Source organism: Lynx canadensis, chromosome A1 (genome assembly GCF_007474595.2).
Source record: "Lynx canadensis isolate LIC74 chromosome A1, mLynCan4.pri.v2, whole genome shotgun sequence".
NCBI lineage: Eukaryota > Metazoa > Chordata > Mammalia > Carnivora > Felidae > Lynx > Lynx canadensis.
The window spans coordinates 83,410,726-83,425,246 of NC_044303.2; the positions used below are offsets into that span (position 1 = coordinate 83,410,726).

General features: G+C 34.6%; 1 protein-coding gene across 1 annotated transcript; it reads left to right on the top strand.

The window, feature by feature from the left end:
* The first annotated feature begins 7,550 nt into the window (after positions 1-7,550).
* On the top strand, positions 7,551-8,501 carry LOC115499614 (olfactory receptor 2M3-like). The gene has a single exon (XM_030293760.1). The coding sequence runs from the start codon at positions 7,551-7,553 to the stop codon at positions 8,499-8,501; it is 951 nt and encodes a 316-aa protein (XP_030149620.1).
* The last annotated feature ends 6,020 nt before the right edge of the window (positions 8,502-14,521 follow it).

Consider the following 14,521-nt stretch of genomic DNA (forward strand, 5'->3'; position numbering starts at 1 on the left):
GGTCAGTTAATATTATGGAAATAGCTTGAAATTATTAGAAAAAACACTTTAAGAGGAGAGTGCAAATGGAGTCATTAATATATGAATAAGCCAGGAGATACAAGGGGAAAATGCAGGGGGTTATAGTATTAATCTAGAAAGTAACTGAATTTTATTTTGTTTCTTAAATATCAGTAAGATCACATTTTCAAAATAGAGAACTCATTTTATATGAGGGCTTAAAAGAAAAAAGTAGGTGATAGCATACATTACTATAATTAAAGACCAGGGACTGGAAAACCTGGAGGGATTACAGGTTGAAATCACAGATGACTTAGCAAAAAAAATGTGTTACACAAGTTTTCTCTAGATATTTAAACGTTTTCAGTCACTTAGTAAGTAGTTCCACGTCTTCCTAAAAATATCTAGATGGTAAGTCCAAGGAAGATGGTATATATTTCAAAATGCCCTTCTGAAGTTCAGTAAGATGGAACTACATTTCCTTCAAAAGGTATACATTAAAATTTTTGTTATTTTGAAGTCCTCTGACTAGAGAGGCAACTTATATTTTTACATTCTTTGTAATATTAGCTTAATATGCTTCTTATATTTAATACAGGGACTTGTGAATGTTAAATTAAATAATAATAGTGATGATGCAAAGTAAATGTGAGACATTACTCAGAGCAATAAAATATATGCTAGCTATGGACTATTGCAAGACTCTGGTGAATCTAGTTTATTCAAGTTTTCAATCACTTATGGGGATCTTATGAGCTCTACCTGTGTGTAAACATCTACTGTTAACTCATTACATAAGAAAAATTTAAATATATACCTTAGCAATCGAAAACCAACAATCTAATAAGGAAAACAGAATATTGATTTATTTAAAATAATTGTAAGTAAGCAACAGTGGAAATTACTGCAAGAATCTAATAAAAGTGTGATAAAATGTGTGCAAAAGGTTATGTTCCTCTAAAGAACGTGCACTGAAAGACACTTTGATGAGGAATTCATAAGAATTAACACATTCTATCTTACAGTAACTCTCAAATGGGGGCAGTGGGATAAAATAATCTCAGAGAAGTTAAATAATTTGCCTGATGATATAGGAGTTAGAGGTAGCGCAAGATTGCAAACTCATGTTTGTCTGATCTTAGGGTCCATGATATTAGCTTTTTATATAGAACAGATGTAGATGCCACCCACTTGTAAGTACAATATATACACAACTTTTATCTACAGAATGAACAGAAATATAATGAAAAATGCATGTGCATTCAAACTTGAAACAAATATGATATAATTTACAAAGGTAAAAGGAAAAGGAAAAGACATTCAGAGTAAAAAACAAACTGAAGAGGGACTAAGCTCAGATTTATGTTGTATCTTTGGGATTTGCACAGAGTTGTATTGGAAAATGGAGAACAGGGGCTCCTAGGTGGTTCAGTCAGTTAAGCGTCCGACTTCAGTTCAGGTCATGATCTCGGGGTCCATGAGTTCCAGCCCCATGTAGGTCTCTGTGCTGGCAGCTCAGAGCCTGGAGTGTGGTTTGGATTCTGTCTCCCTCTCTCGCTGCCCCTCGCCTGCTCACACTCTGTCTCTTTCAGAAATAAATAAACATTAAAAATTAAAAAAAAAAAGGAAATGGAGAACAGATGACTTGAAATAGAGACTTTTATGGCTTTCCGCAATTCCTCACAAACGATCGATAAGGACATGAAAGTCTGTTCTGAAGAAAATTTGATCCATTTAATGCTTTTGAGAAGGAGAGTGATATAATCAGAAGGTGCTTTGAAGAATATTCAAAAATATTGTTTCAGATGAGTAAAAAATAGAAAATCAGAATGATACATAATGTCAGTGGATGCAGACGCAAACAAGATGCATGTTTTTATTTTTATTTTCCTAAAGTAACGATGAACTTTTCCAAAAGGCATCAATAATCCTTTTTGTGTGTAGTGGTTTAATCTTCTACCAGGAGGTAAGGGCAGCTTTTGCTATGTAATTTTATGTATAACATATTGCCTTTTTTTGTGTTTCTGTTTGGTGGGGGGATCATAATAATAATTGGTTGAATGCATTTCATCTAACGAAGATACTTGGGCTCAGTGACCCCAGTCTCTTGTTTTGTTTTTCTCTCCGTTGTTCCTCTCAGTTTTTCTTCAGCCCAGGAATTCTTCCTTCATTATTCACTGTCTTTCATTATTCTGTTGTTTGCTCTGTCTTTACTTAACCAATATGGCTGCCCTCCTCTTCTCTGTCCACCCCATTTCCTTTCATTTTTCTTCTAAGCTGTAAGTATAAGTATACAAAAAAATAATTAACTGCTTAGCTACAGTTGTGGTGTATGCTTTTAAAGATATTTGTGACAAACAATGGCTTTTTATTCCAAAGTATGAATACTTGATGATAATTCATGATATTAACAAACTTGTGAGGAAAGTATAATATGTAGACAGATACATATAGATAAAAACAGATATAGATGTACAGTGAAGTAATTTGCATTACATCACTAAGTGCATACCTCTAACATCTATATCAAACCATTATATATTATATAACTGAAAGAAAAGATATTCTGAATATCATATAAGTGACTAAAGCTTTGTTTATATAACTTTCACCTGAAGAAGTCTGAGTTTATTATTTAGAAATAAATGCCTTAGCCACAAAACATTGTTCACTCTCACTTCCTGTGAGAGAGGAGTAAAGGAAATGAGACTTTGTGGTGTGGTTTTGACAAAAAGTGAGTTAATACAATATAACATAATAAAACATAATATTCCTGTATCCTTTTATTCATGTTCAGCTGAAAGCAATAAAAAAAGACACATGAAAAAATTATACAGGATCCACCTCTCCACTTAATAAACTTAAATATTGCATTTCTCTGTTGATAAATAACAATTCAAACTTGTGTCTCAAATTGGTCAAAATCCTACTGACAGTAATAGAAATCAACTAGTCTTGTACCCAAACTGCTATTCCTCAATGGGTTCTGATATGAACTGAATGCAAAGATTATTTTACTTATGTGAAGAGACTTGAAGAGGCATAGTACTAAAATATTCCAGAGTTTTTTAGTGAACAGGGATTATCAAATGGAGTTATAAGCAGAAACAGGGATGGCAAATGAGACCTAATTATAGAGCCAGTTCCTGTCATTTAATAATAATATGGACAAGGGCAACACACTGCTAAATGATTACATTTCTTTAAGTAATTTCTCTTTTATAAGCTACTACAAAGAAATTTGATTTATAGGTTTGAACATAGGGTAAACTGCAGGATGGTAGCAACCTTTCAGTTCCTCTGATGATCCTGGCTGTGTGAGTTGGATTTGGGGCTTAATAGCAGGTTACAGCTCTAATTAAGCAGCAAAGTCAATACAAAGGCCAAACAAGCCACCTGGTCCGTGGCATTCCTCAGGCTGGGTAGAGTTTTTGGCACTCCTAATCTCCTAATTTAAAGACTAGTTATAAATTTTGGTCCAACTTGAGAGAGACAATGAATCTGGCATTCTGTGTGTAATTCAAGACTACAGCACAATTGCTTAAAATCTTACCTTGTAGAAAAGAAAAAAAATGACCAAAGATCTCTTAGAATTAAATTAATCAGACTACTTGTGGGTTGGGTGCTAAGGTTTCTAAAGTTAATACAAACAGCCCAGGAAGGCTTTTTCTCATTTAGATGCTCATCTTCCCAGATCAACAATCCATTTCCACAGCTACAACATAAAGTTTAATAAATCATTTAGGCAAGCACACAGTACAGAACTCTTAAGACCCCACCATCCCCTTGCAAGAGAGGATAAGAACAGGAAGGAAGACATATGAAACACAAAATTAAAAAAAATACAATCATTTCCTACAATAAATATGTCTTTATTCACTAAGTATCTATTGTACATGACTCATCAAATCTCTGCATTCATTTAATTTACATCCTAATGAAGAAAGAGACAGCAATCAGATAAATTGCTATGATGTCAGATGGGGGAGACACCAGGCAGAATAAAAACAAAACAGGTCAGAGTAGGCAGGATATTTAGAGAGAAGCCATAAAGGTTTTATGAAGCAGAAAGCATTTGACAAGAGCCTGAAAATAGTGAGGGATTGGTCTAAAAAATAGGGAATGGTTAAAGGGAACAACCAGTATAAACTCACTGGATTATTGCATTACAAGTATGCTCCAGAAACAAGGAGGCCATCGTTGTTGGTGTTCAGTGAGCCAAAGAGTTCGGAGGTGCAGTGGATGAACTTAGGAGTGTGAGAGGTTCTACTTTTGTGCACACAAAAGTAAAGATGCTCTAATATTTATGTGAAAGCAAGAACAGGCAAAACATAAGCCTCAGAGATAGTTATTAAACTATAGATTGCATCTCAGGGGTGATAGGCTAGGAAAGGTTACAACGAAATCTTTTGGAAAATATCCATATTTTGATCTGAGTGGTAGTCACATAAGTCTGAACACGTATAAAATTTCTTCCGTGGTATATGTAAGATGAATTCACGCAATTCGTCTTTCCATATGTATGTTTCATTTCCATGAGAAGTTGGTACAAATATAAGGAGACGACAGCATAATATTGTCATATTATATCTAAGCTACCCCATTGCTATAGCAATGAATAAAATATATCTATTCATTGATGATGTTAAAAGATGAAAAATCAGTATGCAACAATATTTTTATTCCATAAACATTTTTTCATTACTATTCCTTTAAAACATTATATATATTTTCTTCACACATAAAAGTTATGGTAGGACAAATTTTCATCAATAATTTAGCACCAAAGGGCACCTGGGTATCTCAGTCGGTTAAGTGACTGACTTCAGCTCAGGTAATGATCTCATGGCTTGTGAGTTTGAGCCCTGTGTTGGGCTCTGTGCTGACAACTCAGAGCCTGGAGACTGTTTCAGATTCTGTGTCTCTCCTTCTCTATCTCTGTCTCTCCCTTTCTAGTGCTCTGTCTCTCTCAAAAATAAACTTAAAAAATAATAATTTAGCAGCAAAAAATACAAAACAAAACAAAAAAACAACATAATTTAGCAGCATGCAATATGTTGTAAATGTTTGCATGGAATATATGGTAATCTAGCTTTTGCTAGACATTAATACAAAATAGGTAACTGATTGCTTCACTTATGTCCCTGTGGCCTACCTAGATCATTCAAACTTTAAGTCCGAAAACACATCCTGAGCTGTTAAAGTTCGATGTAGAGTTAAAAAAAAATACAACACATGGGCTTCTGGGTGGCTCAGTTGGTTAAATGACTGACACTTAGTTTTCACTCGGGTCATGATCTCACAGTTTCATGAGTCAGGCTCTGTGCTGGCAGTGCAGAGCCTGCTTGGGATTGTCTCTCTCCCTCTCTTTTTCTGCCCCTCCCCTGCTCATGCAAACAAAACATTAAAACAATGTATAACAATATCATGCTTTAAATTAAAAATGTTCTCAAATAAAATATGCATTTTTAGTAAATTTGGCAGAACCACATGGCAATTTTTCATTTTCCAAACCCTGGAACTAAAACGCCTAGCAAACTTCTCAAAATGACTCCCAGAAGAAGGAAAGCCCATACATTAGAAAGAAAGAAGTCAATGCCTTCATTACTGAATACAGCAGCAAGAGAAAAAGAAATGAGTGTGAAAATAGAAAATAAAATATATGCTATTGTCTAGGCAAAGAAATTCCCTGGAAGAGTCTTGCTAAGGAAATGGAAATGATTATTCTTTTTTGTTGTGTATTTGTTTATTTAGAGAGAGAGAGAGAGTGAGAGAGAGGGGAAGGGGCAGAAAGAGAGAGACAGGGAGAGAGAGACACCTCATGAAATGGGGCTCAATCTCAGGACTATGAGCTTATGACCTGAACTGAAATCAAAAGTCAGATGTTTAACCAACTGAGCCACCCAGCCACCCAAGAAGTGAATAATTTTGTACAAACAAAAATGGTCTAAAAATAAAGTAAGGGCCATATCCTTTTTCTTCAATAATATTTATTTAAAAAGTACTTATATGTCACAAACTGTATTCAAAGTGATGTTTGTACATCATAAATGTGATCTCATTTGCCTTAATAGCACCCTACAATGCCAATATTAACAAATATCAAAATTTGCTAAGTGGAAAATGAGGCTTGGATAAATTAACTATCTAAGGTTACACAGAAAAATAATCTGTTTGAGTCTTTTTTATTATTAATTTTTAATATGAAATTTATTATCAAATTGGTTTCCATACAACACCCAGTGCTCTTCCCAACAGGTGCCCTACTCAGTGCCCATCGCTCACTTTCCCCTCCCTTCCACTACCCCTCTACCCTCAGTTTATTCTCAGTCTTTAAGAGTCTCTTATGGTTTGGCTCCCTCCCTCTCTAACTTTTTTTTCCCCCTTCCCTTCCCCCATGGTCTTCTGTCAAGTTTCTCAGCATCCACATAGGAGTGAAAACATATGGAAACTGTCCTTCTCTGTATGACTTATTTCACTTAGCATAACAATCTCCAGTTCCATCCACATTGCTACAAAAGGCTATATTTCATTCTTTGTCATTGCCAAGTAGTATTCCATTGTGTATATAAACCACAACTTCTTTATCCATTCATCAGTGTGAGTCTTTTGAATTATGCTCTTTAACTATGTGCTAACCTGCTTCTCCAGTAAAGTGACCTATACCAGAATATTTCATGGGTACACCTCATTTTAAGAGGTGGAGTAAGAGATGGGCATATTGGTGAGGAACTACTTCCACTACAACTTACCATTATTAGCAATAAGTATTATTTAAGGTACTTCTAACCCTTGATTTCTCAATGTCTTCTGTTTACTTGGTATTTGACTAATCCCATATAATTTCCACTAGTACATGATTCCCTGTACACTTTGGTAAACAGAATTTTTATTAGTATTATAGTGTGATATGTTAAATTCTATGAAAAAATGTGATGGAAAATCTCATTGACTTCTCAGCAATTCATGAGTTTTCTTATGACTCAGTGTATTTCTGAATAATCCATATTACAGTTTAGTTAACTAGTTGCTAAAATTAGATTATATGCCTCTTTGGAAACCTCCTATGTTCCTTTTTTAAAATGTTTATTTATTATTGAGAGACAGAGAGAAAGACAGAACATGAACATGGGAGGGGCAGAGACAGGAGGAGACACAGAATCCGAAGCAGGCTCCAGGTTCTGAAGCCGTCAGCATAGAGCCTGGCATGGGGCTCAAACTCACAAACTGCAAGATCATGACCTGAGCCAAAGTCGGATGCTCAACCGACTGAGCCACCCAGGCACCCAGGAAACCTCCTAAGTTCTAATGAAAAAACTTACTGTGTGTTGTGTATGTGCTTTATATTTAAAAATCGCATCAGGCTAACAATAAACGTTAATATTCCTAGTATATAAATTTATAAAAAGTTATACTCAGCAAAATTATTTTTTAATATAGAGAGACAATATCATGGATGTGCTGATGTAAGCTAGAAGTCCTTGATATTTCTGTGATACAGTACTGAGCACTGTTCACATGTTATATTGTCTACAGTGAATATATTTATCATGGCATGGGAGAATCAGACTTTCAACTTTGACTTTATCCTCCTGGGAATCTTCAATCACAGTTCCACCCACATCTTCCTCTTCTCTCTGGTCTTGGGAATCTTCACATTTGCCATCATGGGAAACACTGTCATGATTCTCCTCATCTACCTGGACAACCAGCTCCACACCCCCATGTACTTCCTCCTCAGCCAACTCTCCCTCATGGACCTCATGCTCATCTGCACCACTGTACCCAAGATGGCCTTCATCTACTTGTCTGGCAGGAAGTGCATCTCTCTAGCTGGGTGTGGAACCCAGATATTTTTATATGTGTCTCTGCTTGGAGCAGAATGTTTCCTGTTGGCTGTAATGGCCTATGACCGTTATGTTGCCATTTGCCACCCATTAAGATACTCAATTCTCATGAACCAGAAAATCTGTCATCTTATGGTCCTTTCTTCCTGGATTGTTGGCTCTCTTGATGGTATAATTGTTGTTGCAGTCGCACTATCCTTCCCATATTGTGGTGCCCGGGAAATACCTCACTTTTTCTGTGATGTCCCTGCCCTTCTCACTCTCTCATGCACTAATACATTGCTATTTGAAAGGTTAATGTTTATTTGCTGTGTAATTATGCTTCTTTTCCCTGTAACAGTAATTATTGCTTCCTACCTTCGGGTCATTGTAGCTGTCATTCAAATGGGGTCTGGGGAAGGCCGCCAAAGAGCTTTTGCTACCTGTTCCTCTCACCTCATGGTGGTAGGAATGTATTATGGAGCAGCCATGTTCATATACATGAGGCCTGTTTCTGACCGTTCCCCCACCCAGGACAAGATGGTGTCAGCCTTTTATACCATCCTTACTCCTATGCTGAATCCCCTCATCTATAGCCTCCGCAACAAGGAAGTGGCCAGAGGATTAAAGAAGGTGTTAGGGAGGGGAAGTCTACAGAGCAAATTGCCTAATTAACCATATTCTGTATTCTTTAGTTTATGGTGAATTAATGTATTCAACTGATACAATTCTATACCCAATATTTACACACTTTTGTATCAAAAGTTTCATAGACAAGCCCACAAGATTTAGAAAGTGAAAAACTGCATGCTTTTTGTTCAAATATTATATTTTTTTTGTTATGGAACTATCAAATTATGGTCATAAGTAAATATTTACTGTAAGATAACATGCACAATTGTACATTCTGTTTTATAAGTTAATAAATGAGAAGTATTTGCTGTCCATCACAGTACTACATAATGCCATGATAAAACAGGGCACTATTAGCATTCTTTTTTTAACATATAGTAATTTTACATTTGGCTAATCAAAATATTATCCTGAGTCAAATATCATTCTTTAGATTGATTAGTTTGTTAAAATGAATAATCAGGTTAATTATATACCAAGTTATAGCTTTATTAGATTATTATAAGAACTAACATGCTTTACCTAGATAGAGAAAAGAGGTATTAGATTGATGATTAGGTCTATGGAATCTACATTGTAATGGACAGTGTTCTCTCTCAGGATATCAGAGGATTAGGGAGCTCCTATTTATTTCCTTTTTCTACATAAGTCAGCCTTTTACATGGGAGACTGACATGTGAATCCTCAAAGTCTGGTCTTTTCATCCTTAAATGTCTTGATCACTGTAAGGGTTGTATGCTATAATTATATGGAAAAGTGATCAATTTTGTAAATAGAAAATTTTAGGTTTACTGAAGGTCTGAATTTTTTTAATAAATCACATGTCATATGTGTGACATCACTATAGATAGTGGTGTAATGATATATATGAAATTCACTGTAGTTCTGGGTATTCTTCTGTTTTGTTAGAAAAAACCACTACGGCTAATCTGAATTTTTCTGTTTTCTTAAAACTCTGTTGTAACTGAATTAGTTTTCTTTTTCTGCATGACAAATGAACACAAACACAGTATCTCTAAATAATAATTATTAATTCCTAGTATACACGGGTACGAATTCTTGCATTGCTAACCTGGGTATTCTTCTTAAGGTGTCACAAGGTAGTAATCCATGAGTCAACTGAGACTGCAGTTATATCTAAGGCTCAGCCTCATCTTTCAAGTCCATATAGTTGTTGAAATAATTAATTTCTTTGTACCCTAATAACTCATTATCTTACTTCTTCAATCCAGCAGGAGAGGCTGTGACTTAAGGGAAAGACTAAGTCCTTTTGTAAAGGTCTACCAACTGGTTAAGACAAGCCAACACAAGACACTCTACCTTACATAACTTGAAGTCAATTGATTTGGGATCTTAATTACATTTGCACATTAACCTCACTCTCTCCAAATAGAATAACGTAAACATAGGAGCAACATCAGGAGAAATAAATCATGGGGAAAGTTTAGGTTTCTGTCTACCACACACACCCACATAACTTATAGACTCCTATTTACAAAAAGGAATGAAAGGGCAATTACAATAAGTTTTCCTGTCAGTGATATGAGAAAATACTGGTTATATCCTAATGACTGACTGAATTATTTAACTTTAGAAATTATTTTATGGAGTCTGGTGTTGAGGGTTCTTTTAAAGGTAAAAGCCTAGGAGTGCAAAAGTACTTGTTATTGAGATTGAGTAGGGAAAGTGTCTTAAAATTTTTCACTTATACCTGCTGGAAGGAGGTCTTAAAAGAGCCTCTGATAAAGAGAATTAGAAAGTAACATGCCACCAGAACTGGGAAGGCAAATATGTCAGAGCATGACCAGACAATAAGTCTCAAATCCTTGGCTCCAACTTGCTGTGCACCAAGTCTACAGTGAGGAGGCCAGTCTTTTCTTTGTATTGTGTTTAGTATATCATATTTCCCTCAAATACAGATTTACCATTATTAAAGAAATATTTGACATCAAATATTGTTGACTGATTTGGGAGTTGAAGATAGGGCAGGAAAGGAGTGCATTCCCTACTGTGAAATGGGAAAATATTCCCAGAGTAACATGTATCACCTCATTCTTCCTATTAATGACTTAAAAACAAAGCTTCTAGGAAGAACATAATATGATCTATAGCCATGCATTTTCTAAGACGAAAAGAGTGTTAAAATTTTATGTATTCAGGCCAACCTTACAAACTTTGGTAGGGATATGATGTAAAGGTTTCCACTGTAGCAAAGTTCTCATGAACATCAGGTAGATTTCTAATTTACCTATTTTACTTTATATAGAATTTAAAGGTAACATTTTTATGTCTTTTTTTTTTTTGTAAAAAGTATATTCAGTATTGTGGAGAAATAGTCATTTTTTTCTTGGTAGAACTGTGAGTTACTAAAATCTTTCAGGAAGGCAATTTAGCTTTATTCATCCAGCTATGTAATTGTATTGCATTCATCCAGATATGCAAAGTAATAATAATAATTAGTCGTCAAATATTTATACACAAGTAAGGCAAGGAGAAAAGGTAAAAACAATATGTATGGCCTGTTGTATAAAGGTTAAATGCTACACAAACTAATGGATCAATTTCTATTTACATGTGTACTTCCTACTTTCTAAATAATAGAATATGTGTGTCTGAGAGTAATTGGTTTTAATTCTGTTTTCAATTTAAAAATAGAAAATTTTTGGAACACCTGTCTGGCTGAGTCAGCTGACCATCTGACTCTTGACTTTGGCTCATATCATCTCATAGTCATGAGATCTAGCCCTGCCTTGGGCTCCATGCTAGGCATCGAATCTGCTCAAGATTCTCTCTCTCTCTCTCTCTCTCTCTCTCTCTCTCCCTCCCCTCCCCCACCTCAAAAAATACAGAAATCTTGAGATTTCTCATGGCCATTGCATTTATTTATGGATATTAGGTACTATTTTCCCCAAAGTCTTATCAACAAATAAGCAGAGCTATCCACCTTTTTTCACTTGCAGATATATGGGCAATAAAAAGTATGGTTAAGCCAAACCATTTTTCTTCTAATGATTTCCATACTTTGATTTTCTTGGAAAATCACTTTTTTCATACTGGGCAAAATCTGTTTTCTCATCATTAAACACATACATTAACTAGATAAATTTAAGTATCAATGGCCTCCTTTAGTTCTATGTCAATTGAGATGATTTTTTATAATATGCTTGGTTTTCCTACCTCATTTGCTCCTTTTTGCCTTCTATCATCCTTTTTGTTACATCAGTTCCACTTGATCTTTCCTTGTCCTCAGTCCCAACTTTATTTTTCCCTCCCAACTACCCATTGTCTTTTAGCTGACTACTCCACATTCACAATATGTTGTTCCTCTTTCTGCCTTTATATCTTTGCTCATGCTGCCAAAGAAATTCTCATTAAGAAGCATAGACAGATTTTTACAAGGTTGACTTATGGTGAAGTGGTAAAAATACCTTGAAATCAATCTAATAATTTTTAAGTGTTTGTTGGAGGTTTTCAGTCAGGCAATGATGCACAGATTAAGAGTTTACTAGTGATTTTCAAGAGTTATATTGTCTAGAGTTGGCATAGGCAGCTGTATTTAATTGGTGAAGAAAAGTAAAATAAAAGAGAAAATATGAGCGGCATAGTAAATATAGAATAAAGGAAGAATTAGGAGGAATAAGGAAGGAAGGAAAAAGAGGAGGAAGGGATAGAAGCTAATTCCATGGCTGAATGTATAGAAGAAGTGAAGAAGGTAATGAGCTTATTTTTAGATGTTATGTTTGAATTTTGTGGGGCACAAAAGAAAAGGTTGCTTAAAATATAATAGGTTTCAGGTTATAATCTGAGATCATTTGTTTAAAAAGATCATGAAAATTAATGAGAATACTAAAAAAGGTCACATATGAAGGAAAATAATTGTTTCATGGTTAAAGTTCAACATTACATAGAAGAAATATATATATATATATATATATATATATATATATATATGACCACCTGGGTGGCTGAGTTGTTTAAGCTTCAGACTTTGGCTCAGCTCAGGTTATGATCTTGTGGCTTATGAGTTTGAGCCCTGCACTGGGCTTTGTGCTGACAGCTCAGAGCCTGGAGCTTCTTCCAATTCTGTGTCTCTTTCTCTTTCTCTGCCCCTCCCCCACTCGCGCTGTCTCTCTGTCAAAAATAAATAAACATAAAAAGATATATATATACACATATATGTATAAACACAAACATATGTATATACAATCCATATGCATATTATATATAATATATATTATGTATATATATTATATAATATCTTAGAATAATACAGGCTTTAAGAGTAATAAACAAAAACAGAAATCCACAAGGTGTAGGTATAGAAAAAACAGAAATTGACTTATTTAGAATGTAAGTACCTTTTGCTGTGCTATGCAACTAATTGAGGAAAGATCTATATGACCTTGTATATGTCATTAATATTATTTAACCCTCATTACCGCATCTGTACAATTAGGATATTTTTATCTCCTTTACAGGTTTATTTTGATAAACTATAGCACTCCACACATAATAAAGCACCATAATATATTTCATGTTTTATTTTCACAATTTAGAAAATGGCTCCAATTATGGTATGCTTACTTACTTACCTATCTTATGTTTAGTGATTGAATGTATAATTTTATCTTATCAAAATTGTTAATCATTCAATATCAGTGAGTGTGAGCTCATCTTTATATCAGCCAGAAGAAATGTTCTAAAATGTTTATTGAAGAGTTCATGTTTGAAAAATAATAGTGGCTTAAAACACTGACTTATTACAACATAAATATAAAAATTTGGGTGAAGCAACCATCACTTTCAAATATGATTTTAAACATTGTTTTATGCTCAATTCTACAAATATCAAAAATTTGTTTCCTAGTATTTGCTATAGTTGACCAAAAAGCATGCTGCTGTTTTGCTATTTTGGCATTATTATAAGTGGATGGAATTGGGGCACCTGGTTGGCTCAAAGTCTGGATCCTGCTTCAAATTCTGTGTTTCCCTTTCCCTCTGCCCTTCCCCTGATTGTGCTCTCTCTCTCTGTCTCTCTCTGTCTCTCTGCCTCTTAAAAATAAATAAACATTAAAAATGTTTAAATTAAAAAATAAGTGGATGGAATTAAATTTATTGGCTTTTTTCTATTCATTGATGTAATTATCATTTTTGATGTTCAAATTTTTCCATTTTTGTCTACCATGAGTCTCTTCAATTTGTCTCCTGAGTCTTCACACATGATCCAGGTAATATTAGATATATTTCTTGCTATTCATCTGACACAGTGCAATGAGCCAGTCTTATCTAGCATATTCCCTGCTATACGCCTGACATTAGCTATTTGTCCAATGGTAAATTTAGTCTGAAATTATATCAATCAACTGAAGTCATCAGGTTACAGGTGCTTTTTTCTGTTGGCCTTGACTCTAGACTTTATGAATGAAAAAAGTGGAAAAATACACAAATAAACATTTTATATTTATGTTCCAAACATTATGTTTCAAAATGTTTGTATTATGGTTACATACACAAACACATTTTAAATATATAATGTAATTTGTGTGGATTCCTAGTTTAATATGTAATTCTATCCTAAAAATAAGTAAAATGAGTAACAAAGAAAAAATCAACATCTCTTAGCTTTGTTGTATAATGCAGGTCACTAGGCAAATTAGTGTATCAAAAATTGAAGAGTAAGCAGCGCCTGGGTGCCTCAGTCGGTTGAGCATCTGGCTTCCTCTCAGGTCATGATCTCATGGTTTGTGAGTTCAAGCCCCATCCCAAGTTCTGTTCTGAAAGCTCAGAGCTTGGAGCCTGCTTCAGATTCTGTGTCTTCCTCTCTCTACCTCTCTCTGCCTCTCTCTCTCTCTCTCTCTCTCTCTCTCAAATAAGTAAACATTATAAAACAATTGAAGAGTAAAATAAATGGATACAGAAAATGATAAGCTGCCTGTGCAGAAAACTCCATGGAAACCAGGGTTGAAACCTCTGAGGAAAAGAGTACTGAACTGCTTTTATCCAGTGTTATATCTAGTTTTGAACAAAAATTATAAGGCATATGAAGTGTCACAAAACAGCTT

Excerpts from the sequence above, each read along its gene's own strand:
- LOC115499614 (XM_030293760.1), top strand. The coding sequence starts at position 7,551 with ATGGCATGGGAGAATCAGACTTTCAACTTTGACTTTATCCTCCTGGGA.